At 38.4% G+C, this 20297-nt stretch overlaps 2 protein-coding genes across 8 annotated transcripts in view; one reads left to right on the forward strand and one right to left on the reverse strand.

Moving 5' to 3' along the window:
• Nucleotides 1-376: 376 nt before the first annotated feature.
• kcng3 (potassium voltage-gated channel, subfamily G, member 3) lies at nt 377-6861 on the reverse strand. 3 transcript variants are annotated; one of them, XM_039661417.2, is made up of 3 exons: nt 5961-6861; nt 1043-1116; nt 377-964 (listed from the first exon to the last, which is right to left on the reverse strand). In XM_039661417.2, the coding sequence occupies exons 1-3, from the start codon at nt 6581-6583 to the stop codon at nt 471-473; spliced, it is 1191 nt and encodes a 396-aa protein (XP_039517351.1). In that variant the 5' UTR covers nt 6584-6861; the 3' UTR covers nt 377-470. The 3 variants fall into 3 exon arrangements, with proteins under 3 accessions (XP_039517351.1, XP_088978264.1, XP_039517350.1); XM_089122138.1 differs by having other exon boundaries at nt 377-1116; nt 5931-6861; XM_039661416.2 differs by having other exon boundaries at nt 377-1116; nt 5961-6860.
• An 875-nt stretch (nt 6862-7736) lies between these two features.
• The window catches only part of mta3 (metastasis associated 1 family, member 3), a 32826-nt gene continuing 20265 nt past the window's right edge, over nt 7737-20297 (forward strand). For 2 of the 5 annotated variants that reach the window (XM_089122140.1, XM_089122141.1), the window contains exons 1-9: nt 7737-7875; nt 9711-9778; nt 11421-11514; nt 13524-13650; nt 15867-15930; nt 16022-16139; nt 19152-19254; nt 19911-20010; nt 20102-20290. In XM_089122140.1, coding sequence (XP_088978266.1) covers nt 7752-7875; nt 9711-9778; nt 11421-11514; nt 13524-13650; nt 15867-15930; nt 16022-16139; nt 19152-19254; nt 19911-20010; nt 20102-20290 — 987 coding nt within the window. In that variant the 5' untranslated portion in view covers nt 7737-7751. Of the gene's footprint in view, nt 8113-8168; nt 8305-8489; nt 8581-9710; nt 9779-11420; nt 11515-13523; nt 13651-15866; nt 15931-16021; nt 16140-19151; nt 19255-19910; nt 20011-20101; nt 20291-20297 lie in introns of those variants that run through there. The other 3 variants (XM_039661340.2, XM_039661341.2, XM_089122142.1) reach the window with 3 other exon arrangements.

Consider the following 20297-nt stretch of genomic DNA (forward strand, 5'->3'; position numbering starts at 1 on the left):
TTCTAGGCTGGAGCACTGACAGGACACAAGGTCCCGCCAGATGCCCGTTCCAGGCAGCCTGGCCATCTGTAGTCGTCAAATGCCACAGTTGTCCATTTCATACACTGAGAAATTTGTATTCGTTCACACAGGAAGGGGGGTTACGACACAAACATTGGCTTATGTATTTCCTTTGGATGGTAATTCTTTATTGTGCACTAGTCTCTTTTGTCCTGTTCTGTCCCAGAGCGGACAGAACTGGTTCCAGAAATGACTGCAATTGTCAACGCCGATGTGTCCTTGAGTACAGAGGTACTTGTGTTATTATTTGGATATAATAGAACGCTGATTCCCCCCCCTCCCCCCCCCCCAAATCAGAATAGCGCTATATTTTCGATCTTGGTACAAAATAAAGGCACAGAAGAGCAGGTGATGTTGCTAAGCTGAAGACCAGCAGGTTTCAGAGGATCTCATGACGAACTGTGCGACAGTCAGTTGAGAAACTCGGAGGAGAGACTTCGCACGCAGCGTGCTGAGCGGAATTTGAGTTCTTGGTAGCACTGCACAAAGCTGTGGTAGATAAAGGTAATGGGCAGAGCCAGCAGCACAATGCCACTCACAACGCACACGCCACCCAGCACGCGCCCCGGAATGGTGATGGGATACATGTCTCCATAGCCGACGGTGGTCATGGAGATAATAACCCACCAGCAGGCTGCCGGGATGCTGGCGTAGTCCTCATTGCTAGTCTCCAGGTCAAGGCCGTGCTCCAACAGCTGTGCCAGGGCGCTGAATATCGCCATTGCGACGCAGACAAAAACCAGCAGCATGACCATCTCGCGGTAGCACCTGCGCAGCGTCAGTCCGAGCGTCTGCAGCCCGAGGAAGTGACGCGCCAACTTGATTAGCCAAAAGACGCGCATCATTCGTAATACACGCAGAGTGACTCCCGCTCGCTGTAGCTGAGGGTTTTCTCCCGTCAGCGCTGTCATAGCGACAGACACATAGTAAGGAGTGATCGCCAGCAGGTCAATAATATTAAGGGGGCGGCGCACAAACTCACATTTGTCCCGTGAGACAATGAAACGCACTATGCACTCGGCAGTGAACCAGCCGATGCAAACCGCCTCGATAATCCTGTGTGAAATGGGGAGAGTAGAGAGAGAGAGAGAGAGATATGGGAAGAAAAACACAAAGAGAAAGAGGTTATGACAGGGATATGATTACATTTGTTTTGTTTCTGGGTTCAGAGCTAGTTAAGCTCAAGTGACAGCATTTGTGGCGTAATGTTGTTTTACCACAAACAAACATTCATTTCCACTCCTCTCTTCACTCTAGGATAAAATAAAAGGCTCAGTGGGATTCTATACAGAACCATAGGGTTCTTGGCTCAATTTTAAAGAACCCTTTATAACAAAAATGTTCTATATAAAGAGAAAATTATTGCATAATACTTTTATGTTTAACATGATTTAGTTTTTTTTTAAATAAATTAAAAACAAATCCATAACTAAATCCTTTTGCAAACACCTAGAAGGTTCTATATGGAGTGCCTGACATAATCTTTTAAAAGGTTAGTACACCAAAAATGAAAATTCTTAAAACTCTTAAGTTTGCAGCCCCCCTTTGCAACTTCTCAATAAAACAAGTTTGCAACTCTCAATAAATCTTCGGAACACAAATTTTTGTCCCTCCATTGATAGTCTGTGCAAATATTTGTTGCTTAAAGGAGTAGTTCACTTTAAAAAAAAAAAAACTTTTGCTAATAATTTACTCACTCCAATGTCATTCAAGATCAGTCGAAAAGAAATTAAGGTTTTTGATTAAAACAGTCTCCATATAATGGACTTTACTGGTAACCAAACGGTTTCAGTGCAAACTGCAAACTGTTCAAAGGGCTTTAAACGATTCCAGACGATGAATAAGGGTCTTATCAAGCGAAACGATCGCTCATTTAAAAAAATAACATCGTTTAAGTCGTGAACGAATTGACTCGGGAAAAGATTTGTTCATTTTGATGAACAAGTTCAAACTGGAGAGTCACGAATCTGCATCACAGAACAGAGCAAGGCGACCATTTGAGCTTATAAAACTTAAAACTTTGTTATTTTTTTTAAATGAGCGATCATTTCGCTTGATAAGACCCTTATTCATCGTCTGGAATTGTTTAAAGCCCTTTGAACAGTTTGCAGTTTGCACTGAAACTGTCTTTTAGACCTTGAACTGTTTGGTTCCCATTGAAGTGCATTATATGGAGAAAAATGCTGGAATGTTTTCATAAAAAACCTTAATTTCTTTTTGACTGAAGAAAGAATGACATGGACATCTTGGATGACATGGGGGTGAGTAAATTATCAGCGAAAGTTTTTTTTAAAGTGAAAGAGATCGTAAAACTCATCCATATGAATTGAAAGGTTTAGTACAAACTTTTCTGAAGAGACTCAATCGCTTTATATGATGAACATTTAGGATTTTATTCACATATAAACATTCATCATCAACTCACAAATCAGTTGTGGTAAACAGGAGTTCAAGCATGTTTGCTTGAAGTGTGAGAATCAATGAGGTCCATTCTCGTGTTACGCAACACGTTTGAGCTTCTGCAAGAGGTTTGTTCTCGTGCGTCAAGCAGGTTCGGTTGAGCTTCTGTTTATGTTCACAGATCAATGTTAAAATCTATTCAATTAAAGTGATCGAGTCTCTTCAGGAAATTTAGACTAAACTCATAAATTCATATGGATTTGTTTTACGATTTCTTTATGAACTTTTTGAAGCGTCAAAGTTTCAATGGCGTAGCTGTCAATGGAGGGATAATTGTGTTTCGAAGATGAACATTTCTTAAGTGTGTGTTTATTTTTGTTTTCTTTTTCTCATTCTCTTCTTTTTCTCTGAGCTTTGAAAAGATTGCTTTAAAAACGCTATATAATTATTATCATTTAAAAATGTAAAATTCTAGGTAACAGTATGGAACTTACAATAAAAGTAAATGGGGCCAATCTGAATCTGTTATCATTAAAATACTCACTGTTTCAATAGTGATAGCCACAATACAAGCAATGTGCATTTTAACACAAATTTGTAAAAAAAAAAAATAGTACATTTAGTAGAAAAAAAATAACCTTATCTGTGTAACGTTCTATCCAATTTTATCCAACTTTGTCAATGCAACTGTAAAACCCTAAATCAACAAATTAATGGAATTAGAAGAATTAATGTAAGTGCTTTTACATAATTACGGTTCACACATGTCTTCCTTAAAAAATTGGGCCCATTCACTTCCACTGTAAGATTCAAACTGTAACCTTGATTTTTTTTTCTTTTTAAGAAATCTAAACATTTTTTGTGAGGTATCAACCTTATGCCACAAATGCTGTTTATTCATATTAACTTATAAAACCTGGAATATTTCTCTACCAAACACTCTCAAGAATATTATCAGTGAATGTGAAAATAATAACCACTAAAAATGTCACAAAAAGTAGCCTTCAAGTAAGTTTTGGCTTTGTTATTTAAGTAAACAAGTCATGCAAAGTGTTTAGATCAGATTCCATGCAGCCATGCGGTCAATGTGCTTTCTATTGAAAATGTCCTCTCATTCAGATCGTGTAAACAGCTCCAGTGCTTTGTTGACAGTGTCAGTGTCTATGGAAGCTGAAAGTCAGGAAGTTATGCTTGCTCAGTTCCTTGAACTTACGATCCCTCCACAAAAAATAAAATAAAATAAATATATATATTTTTAACATTTGAGTGAGTGCACATTCAACTTAATCTCCTTTTAATATTTGAACAAAAAATAGATGCCCTGAGGATGGTCTTTAGCTTTTGACCGAAAGCTTGGTGATTTGCTTTAAGATTCAAGTGTTTGAACAGTTTATTTCTTTTTTTAAATTTCTAGTCTTTAAAGACAAATAAAGAATTTGCTCTTTCACTCTGAATGGTTTTACTGTAATGTTCAAAGCCAATTTATAGAGCTATGATGCACTTGGAATTACAGTGATGACAGCTGTTTTGGGCATGAATGCATGTAAACAGGGCAAAGAATACTGAGAAATAAGGGAATAATGTACATGTGCCCAGAAAATGCTTAACAGTTAACAGCAAGTGCATATATGCTAATCATTCCTCAGCAGGCATGATGAACATACAAACTATACATTTGGACCTCTACAGGCAATGAATGAACGGACATTTAAAGATGAATACAAAGCATGGGAATGATATCCACATTTTTGAAAATACTGTAAGACTGCATGCATGAAAAACCAAACTGGGTTTATTTCCAGCTCGTCACACACATATGAGAACATACCTGAACCCTGAGACAAACAGGGACCACTGTGGGAAATGGAATCAAGACTGCACTGGATACATAAAGAAAAAACCTTATGCCCTACTCACAAATACTTCCAGACAGAGAGAGAGAGAGAGAGAGAGAGAGAGAGAGAGAGAGAGAGAGAGAGAGAGAGAGAGAGAGAGAGAGAGAGAGAGAGAGAGAGAGAGAGAGAGAGAGAGAGAGAGAGAGACGGCGACAGGAGAATTCACCCAAAATGACAATATGACCCAATTCAGCGAATATGAAAACATGACTGGAATTTTTATCTCTGATGGAGAGAACCAGGAAGATATCATGTTCCCATTGGATGATGATAAAATGTATGCATAATATAGATAATAGAGATTTAATGGTAATACTTTCTGGTCTAAATGCAGGGAAGACTTAATTGGAACACCATCAGTTTAACCAATTAATGTAAGGGGTTCAAATTCAAATATATGTTCAAGTTCAAACTAAATCAGCACCCACCTGAGGTCACAGTAAAAAAAAAAAAAAAAAATTATTTTATTAAAGATATGGATCCAAGGGTCAGAAAACAATGTTAAGGTAATAAAATAGGCTAATTTTCATCTGGATTACAATTTGGTTTGTAATCATGTTAGTATGCTAAATGTAAATATGTGTTTATGATCACTTCTGTTGTTTAATTTGATAGCCTATATAACATCCACGCAAGCTGAGCAAATAAGGTTAGTAGCACTACAAAGAAAACACAAAATGGCAGCGTTCATATTGAGTGAATGATTCACAAACACTATCTATTACAGTTGTTTTTGTTTCATTTAGGACACATGTAACAACTATGTAACGTAAGAATTTAATGCATGGACAAATAAAAAACTCCATGTTTTCGACTGTGTTACTCGATCCTGTAGTGAGATTGATTGTAGCCTACTATTGTAGGCTACCTTATATTATTTTGCACAGTATGGGGAATATAGACTCGTCTAATTTAATCTTAATTTGTAGCAGACCGATATGAGATTAGTATATTCAAAGTTTGAGACACATAACGCAAAAACTAAGTTACAAACGCCGAAACGAAATGTGTTGTTACAACAGTCCCCGGTCTCCCCTGCAGAGCTCATAATGACGTCAGATATTTTTGGCGACGTCTACTGGCCAAAGTACGTCAATTAGAAAACAAATCACCATCGCAATACTTCGCAGCCATCAACATGCGACTAAATGGCGTTTTTGTTATCAATAAAAAGTATTGCTTTTCCAGTAATATGCCTACATGTAGCCTAAATAGGAAAATAATCAACAAACATATATAAAAATGGTAATTGCATTTTAATATAATTGTATTTAAATTATAGCCTATTATTCAAAGTGTCCTGATTGATCACGTCACATGATTTAAAAGTCCAAATCCATCCTGTCAAAAACACACTTATTCAGATTTCAGCTTAACTTTCATGTCAGTGTTGCTGCTTTCATTTTTAATGGGGAAAAGATGCGGAATGGAACTCGCAAAATACATCTGAGATCACATGTGTGCATATTCCTTAAATTATATATGGAGCTAGCTATGGAAGGTGGTCATGCTCATAAAACTGAGCTGTCCTGTGAGAGATGCACCTCGTTTTTAATGAATTTGTGCGTATACCACAGACCACATAAGTTGAACTCATGCATATACCTGTGTTCTTCCACCGTATTGTTTTTTGCTGTATCCCAGTCCGGCAGAGTGCTCGCACAGAGGATGACCATAGACATAATGACAAAAATCACTGACACTGATGCCAGGATCTGCGCAGCGAGAGAAGAAGCAGGCTCCTCAAAAGTCCTCCTCATCCTCTCCAGCCACCGCGCGTTCCCTGTCTCCGGGGCGAGCCTGGTGACCTGATCCTCCTCACTTCTGGACTCCACCTCTGCCTTGATGTCCTCCTCTGAAACGTACGTGTATGTGTCGGACATCCTTTCCTCCAGTCTTCTCTGGCAACAAAACTCCAAATGCGAGCTCTCCAACCCCCAGTAGATCATCTCGTTGTAAAAGGAAAGCTCGCACATCTGCGGGACAAACCTTAGCTTTCCAGATCGGACATAAAGCATAATAAAGACAAACGCCTCAGAGTGCCTGTCGAAGAAAAACTCGTTCCTCTCTCGGTCATAATCATCGCATACCTCCAAGACCTCCTTTTCAGAGGAGCAGCTGTGAAGTCTGCTCACTCTTCGGAGGGGAAAATCCTTGATAACTTCTCTTGTGAACGCATACTTGGTGCCACCGACGTTCAGGATGCATATATTCTTTCCAAACTTCATTTTTGGATCAGATTGACTTAATCGATTCGAGTGAAAAAGAGAGAAACGACGTGCAATATGGATTAATGACGTTGACGGTCATAGTTAAAATCCAATAAATTTCTGTAAGCACGAGAAAAAAAGAACAGCTCCAAACTCGCGAATCCAAATCAGTATAGGCTATGCCAGATTATAACGGGATTTTATTTATTCCAGGTTGAGCGCGTGTCACTTAGGAGAACCGTGGAAAAGTGACTTGTTTCTTTGTGCATCATCGAAACTCCAGCCTTCAGTGGGCTGTTTCACACAGTGATGTCACAGATCGACAAGCCTATTGCGCTCTCGATCATGAGCTTCCGAGGACGGGCGTTCCCAAACGAAAAAGGTTTTTTTTTTTTTTTTTTTTTTTTTTTTTTTTTACGATGCATGTCTGAGATTTACAAGTGAACTTGTTACGGTTGATGAAGTAGACCCTAGGGGACATGTCACGTTGGGGAACTCAATTAAATATTCAATATTAAAAATCAATGCATGTTTTTTCCCCCTATTGGCTGTCCAGCCACACCTAAAACTACAATAACACATTGAGCCATATAGCAGTGTGAGATTAATTCATTTAGTAATTTAGATAATGTTCAAGAAGTGAAACTATCTTATTGCTTTTTATAAATGCTTCCTCTCGGCTGTTTAGATTTATAACTGACTGACGAGTCCTTTTCAATGAATCATTCCAACAGGTTACCAACACTTTCTGAATCGATTCGCGATTCAGCCTGAATGATTCGAACAGCTGACTCTGCATCTTGCTACTGTGGTTTACACTTCACAATAAGGTTTTTAGAAACCTTTGATTATCTAAGGTTAATAAATGCTGTAAACATGTATTGCTCATAATGCATTCACATTCATTGAGACACTGAGACATTTAATTAAAGTGTTACCATTACAATGTAGAGTAGCTACCATCCTTGCTTCCCAGAGTTAAATCTATTTATTAACAATTTTAAAAAGCCTTACATTATTAGAAAAAAAAATAAAAAGCCTTAGCCTACATTAAAAAAATATATGTTTATTATTTTTGATATGGATTTTGTAATGAAAGTAGGCTATACATTACCAAGTTTGATTGTATCTTCTGTGTAAACAAACAAACAAAACAAAACAAAAAAAACAAACAAAAAAAACAATCATGAGTGTCAAGTTGAGGGTTCAGACTATAGATTTCATTCACCCTCCTCCTTTCCTCCCTCCCTCCTCTTTTCTCTCCTCCTCTCATCATCAGGAAGCTGCTGCGCTCGAGCCTTTTCTAGCGCGTGAGTTACTGTATTGTACTGTGAATCTCGGGAGGGGGGCTGCAAAAAATCTCCTATTCTTACAGAGGTCCATCCCCCGTACCTATAACATCTTAAGCCAGTTTGCTTTATAACAGGTCACAGGACGTAGATGTCTTTTTGATTCACATATTTATTTTGTTTTTATTTTAGTTTATGGTTTGGTTTTTTAACACTCCGGGAGGGCAGAAATGGCGGCCAACATGTACCGGGTCGGAGGTATGTCCGTCTATATTCTGAATTAACGCAAGTCAAAACACGGGCACCGTCGCCAGACCTGTCTGGGAGGCAGGGGTTCATTTCAGCACTATTCCTGCAACCGGCCGCTCACTTTTAAATTCTTAACACGTGGAGTGTCCTTGCAAAAGAAAGCGATAACGTGGATGAGAATATTTTGGATTCTGTTGTGGGGTCAGGCCTCTTAAACTATCATAGCCGCACTAGCATTTTAGCAAGCAGGCTATGTTGCTAGCTAGCCACATCATAAACAAATAATCACATATGTAAAGCACATGGGATTACTCAAATGTTGCACATTTCTCTTGGTTTTGTCCATAAATGATACAGATCCAGATATGCTAGCGACCTGGCCATGCCTATTTTTGACGCCGATGTTTTTCTTTGTGATCATTTGTCTCATTTTTTGGCACGTATCCATTAGTTACGGGTCCTCATTCGGCATGCAAGGTAGCAACGCGAGCTAGCATAAAACAACAACCCCCTCATTCGGCTTTCCACAGAGAAAGCATATTGAGCTTCTGCCACTTATTCACTGAAACATTATGGATATGCACTATTTTGAGGTGTATTTGTTGTCATGTATCTAATCATCAACACCTATAAAACCGCCGCGTCGTTTGTTTGTGGCATAGCCGGCTACATGATAGTCACTGCCGAGGAATTTGACATTGTTTCATGGCGTCGTTAATTCAGTGCCATTGTAACAGATTTTGCAGCTTGAGCATTTTCTCAATTAATTAAGTGGACTGTCTGTGTGATAAATTATTACATTGCATTGTTCAAATGTAACCCGTTTCTTGTGTGCTCGGTTATGCCGAAGATGTTATATGTATCGGAATGTGACTCAAATGACCATGAACAGGATTCGGTTGTTTGGATAAATGAAGTGTTTGTATACGAGCATCGGACTGCATATTCTTCATTCCTATAGCTTTCTATGTGTATACCAAACCTAAACAGATTACTATTTTGTCAGATCTCAAATGTTGTTGGATATTTCTATAAACACACCATTGCAATGCAAGCATTACATTATAAAATGTACAAATTTTACTAATTTTCTTCATGATCTAAGGAAGCATTTGAGGTGTTATTTGAATTAAATGGTCGTTTTATCATCTTTAATGCCTTGTACTTTATTAATACGTTATTCATTATTCATCATGTCAGTCTGTGAATTTTACCGTTCACATAAAAATAAGACCGTGGACAACTTTTTGGTGTTTGTTTTCTTATTTTAAACGGCAGGTCATAGCAGAAATCATCCTATGGTATCTGGCTCGAGTATATTGTTTTTTACCTGTAGCTAAATACACACAATTGTTGAATTTTCTGTATTTCTAGCCTGGTTTATTTGGACCGTGCACTTACAGGAAACGTGGTGTGCTGTTAAAGCATATATTTTGTATATGGAGTTGTATGTAGTGTGACATTTTAAATAGGAGAGATGCTTTTCCAGTTGTTGTTTTTTTGTAATGTGAATTTCAAAGTGACGCTTTTAAATTTCATCCAAGCCCCGATGTGTGGTTTTCATATTGCTAACAAAATAATCCAGTACTTTTTATCTTCTTCTACAGATTATGTCTTCTTTGAGAATTCTTCAAGCAACCCCTATCTGATCAGGCGAATAGAGGAACTAAATAAGGTACATTGGCCTCGGGGCTGGGAGGGAGAAATCTAGGTGGGTGGACGCTGGGTGTACTGGTAAATGGACTGCATTTATATAGTGCTTTCTTTCACAAACCCAATGGCCACCAAAGCGCTTTACATATTGCCTCACATTCACTCACTCATTCATACACCAATGGCGGTGTCCGCTATGCAAGTATGCAAGGCGCCATCCAGCTCGTCAGGAGCAGCTGGGGTTAGTGGCAGCTTGGGGTTGTGATGGCGCAGTGGATAAGACACATGCCTTTGGTGTGAGAGACCCGGGTTCGAATCCACCGCGAGAGACGAATGTGTCTCTGAGCAAGAAACTTAAACTAGTTGCTCCAGAGGCGTGCGACCTCTGACATGTATAACAATTGTAAGTTGCTTTGGATAAAAGCGTCAGCTAAGTGAATAAATGTAAATGTTAGATGTCTTGCTCTGGACACCTGGTCAGGTTGAACCACCAACCTTCCGGTTTGTAGACAACCTACATGAACCACTGAGCCCCTACCACCACTACTGGTAGGGTGTCGACGCATCATTGTCACGACATCGATACAAAAAGCACAGCCACTTCACCCGTAGCCAAATTACTTGCATTTCTGTGCACTTCTCCCTTCGGGCTGTTGCATTTTGACTATCTCCACCACTTGTTTGTTGAGAAACTGTATCTGTGTGATCTATGGAAAGCTATTGACTGCTTCCAGGGGTCCCTTTAGTGAAGTAGGATGTATGGTGATGCCTGGTCCTGTACAATCATTTGTATGATCAAAGATGATTCAGCTCTTTAAATATTAAATGCTGAGGGATTTTTTTTTTTTAAGAAGCCCTGATTTCACATAATGCAAAATCAGTTCATTATGCTTTTGTTGTCAGAATGCTTCACTGCACAGTTGGCCTGTCATCAAATCTACTGGTGACGTGACGTGACGCACCTTTTTACATATTTGTCAAATTAGAGGATTCAGTTGTCAGGCAAATTCAGTTCGCGTGCAGGTTTATTTTGCTCTGGCCTTTGCCACAAGGTCTGTCGAGCATCCAAACAAATAATCTCCCTGTGGCCATTGAGATGCTCTGTCTGCATGATCCTTCTCCCACAACCTCTTATAGATATTGATAGTCCTTTCTTATACAATGGGATAAAACAAGCTTTGAGGGTTTATGGATGTGTGGTGAATTTTAATTTATTTCAGAGGTGTCGGCTTTACATCTACCGAGATTATTAATTTTTCTTTATCAGGAAATATTGTTTTATGTAATTAATTTCAGTTATTTTTTTTATATAACTAATTGTATTCTAATTTGTAATTGATTGACGGCAATAAATAATTTGAATTTTTATCTCCTTATCCTGTTTACTCAGGATCTCATTTAAATCTTGTTTATCAGGTGTATATTGTCACATGCCTTTTTTTTTTTTTTTAACTGGGCTGCTTGTTGTTTTTTCGATTGCTCCTCAGAGGAGTGCAGCTACAGCCGGTGTTATAAATTCGTCATTGCACTGCTAATTAAACATAATAGACTGCAACCTCAGGTTTAAGCTTTTTCTGTATTAATTAATGGAGGTGATTAGGTTCAGTGTCCCCAGATACTGCATGAAGTTTCCTCACAATGACCTTATTTGTCTCCCCTTTCAGACGGCAAGCGGCAATGTGGAGGCAAAGGTGGTCTGTTTCTACAGGAGAAGGGACATCTCACAGAGCCTCATCCAGCTGGCTGACAAGCACGCAAGTGAGTGAACATGAGTGTTTTTCAGGGCAATGTGAACGTATCGCCAAGGAAACCAAGGGTGGTCTGTGACGTGGCATGCATGAGTGGTCATTTGCATGATAATTAGAAGTCATTTGAAAATGCTCTTGTATGCATATGTGCCTGTGCTCTGGTGCCTGTGTAAGTCAGCAGGGGAGCTGTAATCACTGGAGTACCAGGACCAGATGCCAGCAATTGGGCAGCAGGGCTTCCTAATTTTGCAATGTTTCAGAGGTCCTCAACAGATTTGTCTTTATCTACTGGTATAGGACCAGTTTTGCTTGACTCAGTGTTTCAATGCAGACTTAATGAAATAGTGTAGGAAAAGGGTCATCTCATACTTGGATATAACTAAATTGTAGCATTTCTAGTAAAGTAAACACAGCTGCCCTGAATAATTTCTGTGTCCTAGTTTTGTTTGGGGACTGTTGATTATATGGCAGGGGTATATTTCTAAACTAAAACAGTCTAGTCAACACTGGCCTCCTTTCCAGTTGCAGTTGGTGAACTTGGTCAGCAAATGCCAAAATCAATTGTTTACTGGCATAAAACTGCTTTAACAGATTGTAATGGGAAAAAAATAAATAAATATGTGTTCAAAATAAGTAACCCATGCACTCCTCCTGCAACCACATGTTGCCTGTTATCTGTAAACAGCCATAGCGTTAAGCTATTCAATTATATTAACAGCCATACTGTTAAGCTATTCAATTATATTAATTGGCAGAAGAATATTTTTTTGTAAATAATGCACTCGTTAAAAAATGATTTTTTATGTCTCTTATACCAAGGGTGCAATTATTTAATCAAAATACAGTATTTTGAAATATTATTAAACTAATGGTTTTCAATTTTAATATTTTTTTTAGAATGCAAAAAGTTATTTTTTGAAACAATATAATGTCAGATTATTTTTTAGCAGCCATTACTCCTGTCTTCATTGTCACATGATTCTTTAGTAATTATTCTTCTAATATGCTGATTTTGTGTCCAATATAACATTTCTTGTAATTTTGAGAACAGTTGTGCTGCTTAATATTTTTTTTCCCCAACAATCTTAGTGAGTTTAAAAGTAGTAGAAAACGTTTGTGACATTATAAATGTCTTAACTTTTACTTTTGATAAATTTAATGCATCCTTTCCTTGCTGCATAAATGTATTACTTTCTTTAAAAAAATATCCACTCACCCCAAACTTTTGATTGGTTCTGTAGCTGGTAGTTCTAATATACGACTAACCTAAGTTTGTTAATGAAACAGGTGCTACTTTTTTTTATCATTTAAGTATATCACGTTATTGGATGTTATGATTATGATTAATGATTGTTAATGTTATCGTTATTTTTTTCCAAAACTTACTTGTTTTGCCATAAATGTTGCTTTCAGGGTATGTTTATAAAAACATACTAAAACAGATATGTTTTTTTTAGTAGTTCACTTTGTAAAGAAACACTACTCGTATATAGACTGAACACGTAATATGCATGCGCATGACGTCACCGTTTTCCCAAATTCGTGTTTTTGTAATTTAATAAACGGCGAAGATAACGGTATCGTTATCAAAAAATGCCACTTTGAAACCTGTTTTCAAAAGGTTGTTTTTTTCAGTCCCCCAAAACGCCACTGGCATGTAAATGAATGACAAAAATGCATAAAGCTTTCTGATTTTAGTTAAACTGTGTCGTGTAAACAGCCCCTCAATCATGCAATCAAATACAGATTACAAAAACACTACAATTTGCAATAAATTACACTTTATTCATTTGTGTTGATCACAACCCAACACAGTAAACACCAAATGACAATAAAGAAGGCAGTCATCTTTAAGATCTGCTTTGTGAATGCAAAACGTATTTGCATTCGCCTGATTCGGTCGGTCTCTAATGTGGCTGCTAATGCAATTGCTCTGTAAAGTAAATAAATTTTTTATTGAGTCGTTTATATATGTCTGACCATGCCTTTTGACCCGCCTTTCTAATTCCCTTCGTACAGAGGACCTGGAAGAAGAGAAGGAAAGCCCGTCAGAGCCAGACCTCTCTGAAAAACAGAAACATCAGCTTCGCCACAGAGAGCTTTTCCTTTCCCGACAGTACGAATCCCTCCCTGCCACACACATCAGGTAAACCCCACACATTCAAATGCTTCTAAATATACTGTATGATAGACCAAAACGTGCCATAATCCTCAGTACGAATTTTCAAGGGGCCGTTGAGGTAAGATAACAGCCCCCATGTTGCACAGCACAACCCCAGCCCACACCAAGATGTGAGTCACAGTTCTGCATCCATTCTTTAACTGGCCAATGGCACCCCAGGGCTTTTGTAGCACCCGCTGGGATTCAGGTGATAAATGCACTAGCGGCCTGGAGCCGGGTGGTTGTGCTTCTAATCAAAGGGTAGCCTCCTATGAGAAACATTAGCGGTGGTGCCGAGGTTTGGAGAGGCCTGCTGTGCTTACTGAAATTGATATCGGCCTCCAAATAAAGGAAATGTCACTCCCTTTCTTCTATCTTTGTTTTTTTCTTTCTTCTTTTGGCTTCTGTGATCCATAAATATTGAGCAGCCATTGTAGAAGGCTAGCTGGCCTTTTCATGGTATAATGTATTTTTGTGAGGGACTGGACATGTCAAGATTGAGTTCAACTTTATAAAAAGAAAATTTGCTCAAGGCGCCCAATATAATAAATTCAAGTATCATCTTAAATACTTTGTATATAAGAGTGAATCTTAATTATGATTATGCTATGATTATTATCTGAATTTGAGTTACTGGTATGAAAATAGCTATTGTAATTTATTTTTGTAAAAAATACCATTTGTTGGAAGGTTTGTTCAAGCATTCTAACTGGCCATTGGCACTACCAAGAGCCTGACTCCACCCACTTGTAATATTTGAAAAATGCTGAAAAAGTGGGTAGACCCCAGAGGAGATAGAGGGGATGAAATGGATGCTAAAACACTCTATCCTGATCGTTGTAAAATACTCGCAATTCCAACTCTTGACTCGCTACAGTGGTTTTGACAAAACAAGCTGGTTTTTATACTGCCAAGGGCATAGCTCGTACCAAGAGCGTGGTGAGCTGAAACTTGCGTACATCACGAAGTTCGGAACATCCAATAGGAAAATTTAACTGCAGTAGCCACAGTTCAACCTGAAGAGGGCAGCACTAAGGCGTTTTTACACCATATATTGTAGAAATAAAACACTTTATACACAAATGTTGAAAAAGTTACTCAAATCAATGACTGGTATTAATAAAGATCTATTCTTAGAGATCATTAACTAAAAAAAGTTGGTTTAGGGTTTAGTTGCTCTTTAAAAAATAAATGAAACAACAACAAAAAAGATGGTTATTTTTGTCAGTTTCCACAATTTAGTCCGCTTTAAATCAGACACAGAAATAAAGTAGTGCGGTAAGGTAAAAAAATTTTTGAACGCGTTTGAAGCCTTTCGAGAGATGCATTGCACGTGTGAATTAGTTTAATAACTCCTTCCTGATATAATGTAGCGATTGAGCAGTCAAGTTAATTAAACGCCGTTCTTAATAATTTCTCTGCTCCTGTTTCTGTGTGAGCAGCTCGATCTCTGATTTTTGTGTGCGAGTGACGTGTGTAGTGCGCTCAATTCAAAGAAAGCAGAGCATAAATGTAGAACGGTGATTAAATTGAATTGGAACTACCTGCACATTCTACAGTCTTTTAATGCACACCTTCCAGCCAATCAGATTCAGACAGATTTGCATATATATTACACACCATCACATGGTTGCAAACCTGTATGATTTACTTTCTTTCTGTGGAAAGCAAAATAATATATTTCAAAAACAGTTGGTAAGCAGACAGTTTGAGCATAAAGAGTCAACATTTTACATGAGTAAACATTTTAATTTTTGGAATATCCCTTTAAATTAGTAGCTTGGGTAGCTACAGTTTTTCAAAGTAGCTTCCCATACAGTGCAGGTTGGATGTAGACGTGGCCGTGGTTCATGGTAGCACAGAGAGATTAGCATCCGCTTGCCAAAAGCTCCATAATGATTTTGTTCTGCTCTTTCTCATTGTCTGTCTCTTATCTGTTTCGTCTCTCTGCCCTTTCTCCTTTAATTTCCTGAATTTTATTATAGTCCTCTCACCCATCTGCTCTTTTCTCACCTTTTCATCTTTGCTCATGTCACCATCACACACTCACACATTCTTCTGTAATCTTGCACCTAGTGTCTCCCCCTTCGTCCCACCTTTTAGAGGAGCTGTGGAGACAGCTGGATGCAGAACATAAAACATTGGGCTGCATGTTTTGATCATGTATTATTTTTTTTCTTCTTCTGGGGTGGTGGAAATAGGGGTAAGTGCAGTGTGGCCCTCCTGAACGAGACAGAAGCTGTGCTCTCCTACCTTGAGAGAGAGGTAAAGTCTTTAAATGCTATTTTGTTTCTGATTGATTGGATGTCTAATTTGAATGAATTGCTTTATTGCTTTCGCACTCTCTCTTTCTCAGGACACATTTTTTTACTCATTGGTGTACGACCCCACGCAGAAGACACTATTGGCCGATAAGGGCGAGATCCGTGTTGGTCCACGCTTTCAGGCTGATGTCCCAGAAATGCTACAGGAAGGTTAGTTATATTATCATAGATGTCAGTTTCTTTTAAATTTGAATATATAGCTAATTAGCTTTAATGTTTTTGTCTCAGTGATAAATCTCAGACTAGAGCATTTGGTGCAAGTACAATCAATCAGAGCGGGGTTTGTTTGGCTGGTGGGTATCTGTGTTTGTTTGGAAAGGTGTTGTAGGGTAGGAAATTAAGATAGACTTTGGGCAAAAAATCCACAAAGAAGAACAAAAATACCACCCAAATTCAAGATAAGTGGACAAAAAATGCCTATGGAACAAAATCTATTATGGCTGTTGAGATTAAAGTAAAATGTGAAAATGAATTAAAATTGTTGATTGCTAACATTGCATCAAAGATTTATTTTCTTTTGCACATTGTCTTTTGCAGTGTTGAGCATTATAACCAATCATGCACATTTCTTTTGAGCCTTTGAATGTAATGGCCAATCAGAGGTGTTTAGAGTCACTGGTGTTTGTCACCAGTTACAAGTGCAGTGGTCTGGAAGCTAAGGTGCACGATCCTTCGGGTTTTGTAAACTGTTTTTTGTGGTCACAGTTATGAATATGCAACTGCTGAATTTTTTTTATTTTTTTAAAGTAAGCAAAATAATAATAAAAAAGCTTGTTAGCAAGCTCGTAGCATCAGAATGCCAATGGAAGTCCTAAGCAATGCTCTTTGCCGTAGCAATGTGCAGCAAACATTTCAAACTGGAACAAAACAGGAGTTTTTCTTGACTTTTGAACTATTCATTACATTTTTACGCACATTGTCATAGTAAGATTTAAATGCATTTTTTTTTTTACCACAGTTTTATTATTGATAAGGGCCACATTTGGTTAATTTTGAAAAAAAGGGCAAGGGCTTGAGTGTCCAAAGATAAATGTATTATTTTAATGAATACAAATTATTACAGTATCAATAGAAATGATCAACAGTAATATTGATAATGATTAGCCATATTGCAGTTCTGCTCTGTTATGAATTTTGATTTTATGTGTGTCATTTTATATATGTTATGTAGCCTATTTCCATTATGCAACATTATGCAATTGTTGTGGAAATACATGTATGCCAACTTTGAGTAGCATTTAACAATTTGTGTAAATAAACATGCCATGGCAGATGCAGCTTCTTGGGAAAAAAAGTTTTGCCATGAAAGCAATCCATCCTAAAAGTAAAATGTGAAATAAATCCTGCAGGGGAATAGGGGTTACATCAGATTGTGTGGAGTGTGAAGTCATCCTTAATACTGAGACACGTGACCAATGTTGGACTGTCATTGAGTGTTTTGTTTTTGCGGAGGCACAGATCCCCATCGGTGGCTCTTTGGTCGATTCAGAAGGTTGAACTGTTCAGCTCAGCAAATCAATGTGCAAGTAGAAAAACATGAGACAAAGCATGCAAACAACGAAAGAAAGCAGTGCCATTTGCAATTTTCAGACATATTTGAAAAATCTATTTTATGAAAACCATCTGTGGTGAGTGAGATTGGTTCAAAATTTTGGTTCAAAATAATACAGTCTACTGCGACCTGCTGATATGGAGAGTTATTTCCTTTTTTTTTTACAAGCCAAAATGTTCATGTTGTTCTGTAGTCCGCACAACTTTTTAACCTGGACACAGTTGACCTGAGGCAAAACCACAGTCCACTAGTTCAATGCCAGTTTGGTGTATCTGGGCCTTTAAATCAGACTCATAGATTTCAGAATGATTTACATTGAAACTCAATGTTTTTTTTTTTCTCTTTTTTTGGAAGGTATCTTTAGCTGCTTTTCCACCATTGGACCAAATAGTTCGCGTTGCTTAACTGTGCCGATATGGCCCTGCCAGAAATGGTTTCATGTTCCACTGTGGACCTGATAAGGGAGCTATTGTAATACAAATATGTCAGCCATTGCCTTAGTAATGCAAGAGTTTATATACTATATGAGATTTAAATGGCGACCATGTTATTTAGGAATAGGATAAACGGGTATTTCTTTTAATTGTATTATTAATTTGGGATTATGTCGCTCAAAAAACACGCCTAGCCTTCTGGAAAGAAACTGGTAGCCTGGCAACAAACAAGTGACCAGTCATCAGTGGCGACATCACTACACGCGTTCTACCGTGATTAGCCATACTGTAACCGTACTGAGAATTCCGGACTGAGAACGGTTTGTAATTGTGCCGTCCCATACCAGGCTCAAATTGGAACATTACTTTAACCGTACCTTAACTTTCTTTGAAACGTTCAGCCCTCCAGTGGAAAAGCGGCTTTTGTTTGAGGACTGGGAGTGGATTATTTTGTGTTTGAGCTGTTTGTTCCCTCTGGAAATAGTAGTCTCGTTGGGTTGTTGTGTTGCTTATTTGCAGTGTCTAAATGTGACAATAGGTTTGGATCATGAGCACCGCTGCATCACAAAAAAACCCCCCTCACATTTACAGTATCACCGTGTTCCATCAGTCAAGTGTGAAATTGCTCTTCCGTCAGTCTGAGACCTCCACTATGACCCCACAACTGTAAGTCTGTGACCCTGCTCCACTCTCACAAACTTACAAAAATGTCCAGTCGACAGCTCCTATTATCTTTAATGAGAGGCCAGTGTGAGCGAAGCACTTTTCAGTTTTAGATTTAGATGTCTAGGTTTTAGATTTTAATGATATAGTTACACGGTAAGAAATGGGATTTCATGGATTCCGACCTTCCCGTTTTGCGTACTTTTTTTTTTTTTTTCTCATCCAAACGATTCATAGTTCAGCATTTACACAACGCAGGATTAAGTGCCTTGATCTTTATTCGTATGACAGGCTGGTGGGCTGATGATAATACCTGTCATCATCATCATTCTTCATGATCTTGCTAAGCAGGCTGTCTTCCTTCATTACCGAACGGCAGGTTTGATTTACGTGTTAATTCCCATCGTTGCCACGGGAACAAGTTGCCTGGGTTGTCTTGACAGATTTGTGGACGGCAGATTTTACCCACTTGTTTTACACAGCCAGCTCTGATGAAAGAATATTTCTCTTTAGGAGAACCTGATGACAGAGACCAGTCTAAAATGGAGATGAAGATGTGGGACCCAGAGTGTCCACTGACCAACAAACAGATTGACCAGTTTCTTGTGGTTGCTCGGTATGTCTTTGGATGCTTTCTACATTTGATCTATGCCTCACAATGAATCAGTGACCTTTCAAACACTGGTTCTTATCTGTTTTTCAAACACTAATATAAAAAAACAAAACGAAAAACAATTGGTTTGTCTATACAGTTTGTATGGTTTCTAAGTGTTTTTTGAATTTTGATGGTTTCAAGCCAATAAATCTTTGCACAAAACACATTGTGATCGATGCAAGCCATGTACTTCCATCTATTGAATCACGTTTTTTTTTTTGGCTTTGGATGAAGAGACGAAACGTTCTAACTTTTCGGCCTCTGCCTAATGTGGCGAGCCTCTGCAAAAGAACTTTAAATAATAGGGCTGGAAAAAAAAGGAGGAGGGATTTCATTCGCATTTCTCACAATATTCATTTGATTGATCCCAATGTCGATTTTTGGAGGCAAAATTTATACTATAACTGAAATGAGAGCGTATGAGCTTCTAAAATCTGTATTGATGCCCAGCCCTACAGATAAATTTGAACTAAACAATTTGAACGTTTTTATATGCAGCCTGTTTTTTTTTTGTGACGTGACCTGCCAGTTGAGAACCACTGCTGTAGAAGATACTGGAAAGTGTGCCATGTTTTTTAATCAAATTTGCATGAATGAATCTGGTGATCTGTGTGCAGAGCGGTTGGTACTTTTGCCCGAGCTTTGGACTGCAGCAGCTCCGTCAGACAGCCCAGCTTACACATGAGTGCCGCGGCAGCCTCACGAGACATCACACTGGTACCCATCCCATCAGCACCATCTGTCTCTGTATATCCTCTGGTGATGTGTTAAGCCTGATTAATTTTCTCCCTATCTGGTTCTCTTTAAGTTTCATGCTATGGACACTCTGCATCGGCATGGCTATGACCTGTCCAGTGCTCTGAGCGTGCTCGTTCCCCAAGGAGGGCCCGTGCTGTGCCGGGATGAGATGGAAGAGTGGAGCTCATCAGAGGCAAACTTGTTTGAGGAGGCGCTGGAGAAATACGGCAAAGACTTCAACGATATCCGGCAAGATTTTGTAAGTA

This window comes from Pimephales promelas, chromosome 17, assembly GCF_988280905.1.
Source record: "Pimephales promelas chromosome 17, fPimPro1.hap1.1, whole genome shotgun sequence".
Lineage (NCBI taxonomy): Eukaryota > Metazoa > Chordata > Actinopteri > Cypriniformes > Leuciscidae > Pimephales > Pimephales promelas.

Excerpts from the sequence above, each read along its gene's own strand:
- kcng3 (XM_089122138.1), bottom strand. The coding sequence starts at position 6,583 with ATGAAGTTTGGAAAGAATATATGCATCCTGAACGTCGGTGGCACCAAG. Across the intron at positions 1,117-5,930 it reads GAGTTCAACTTATGTGGTCT|GATTATCGAGGCGGTTTGCA; the intron begins GTGGTATACGCA and ends CATTTCACACAG.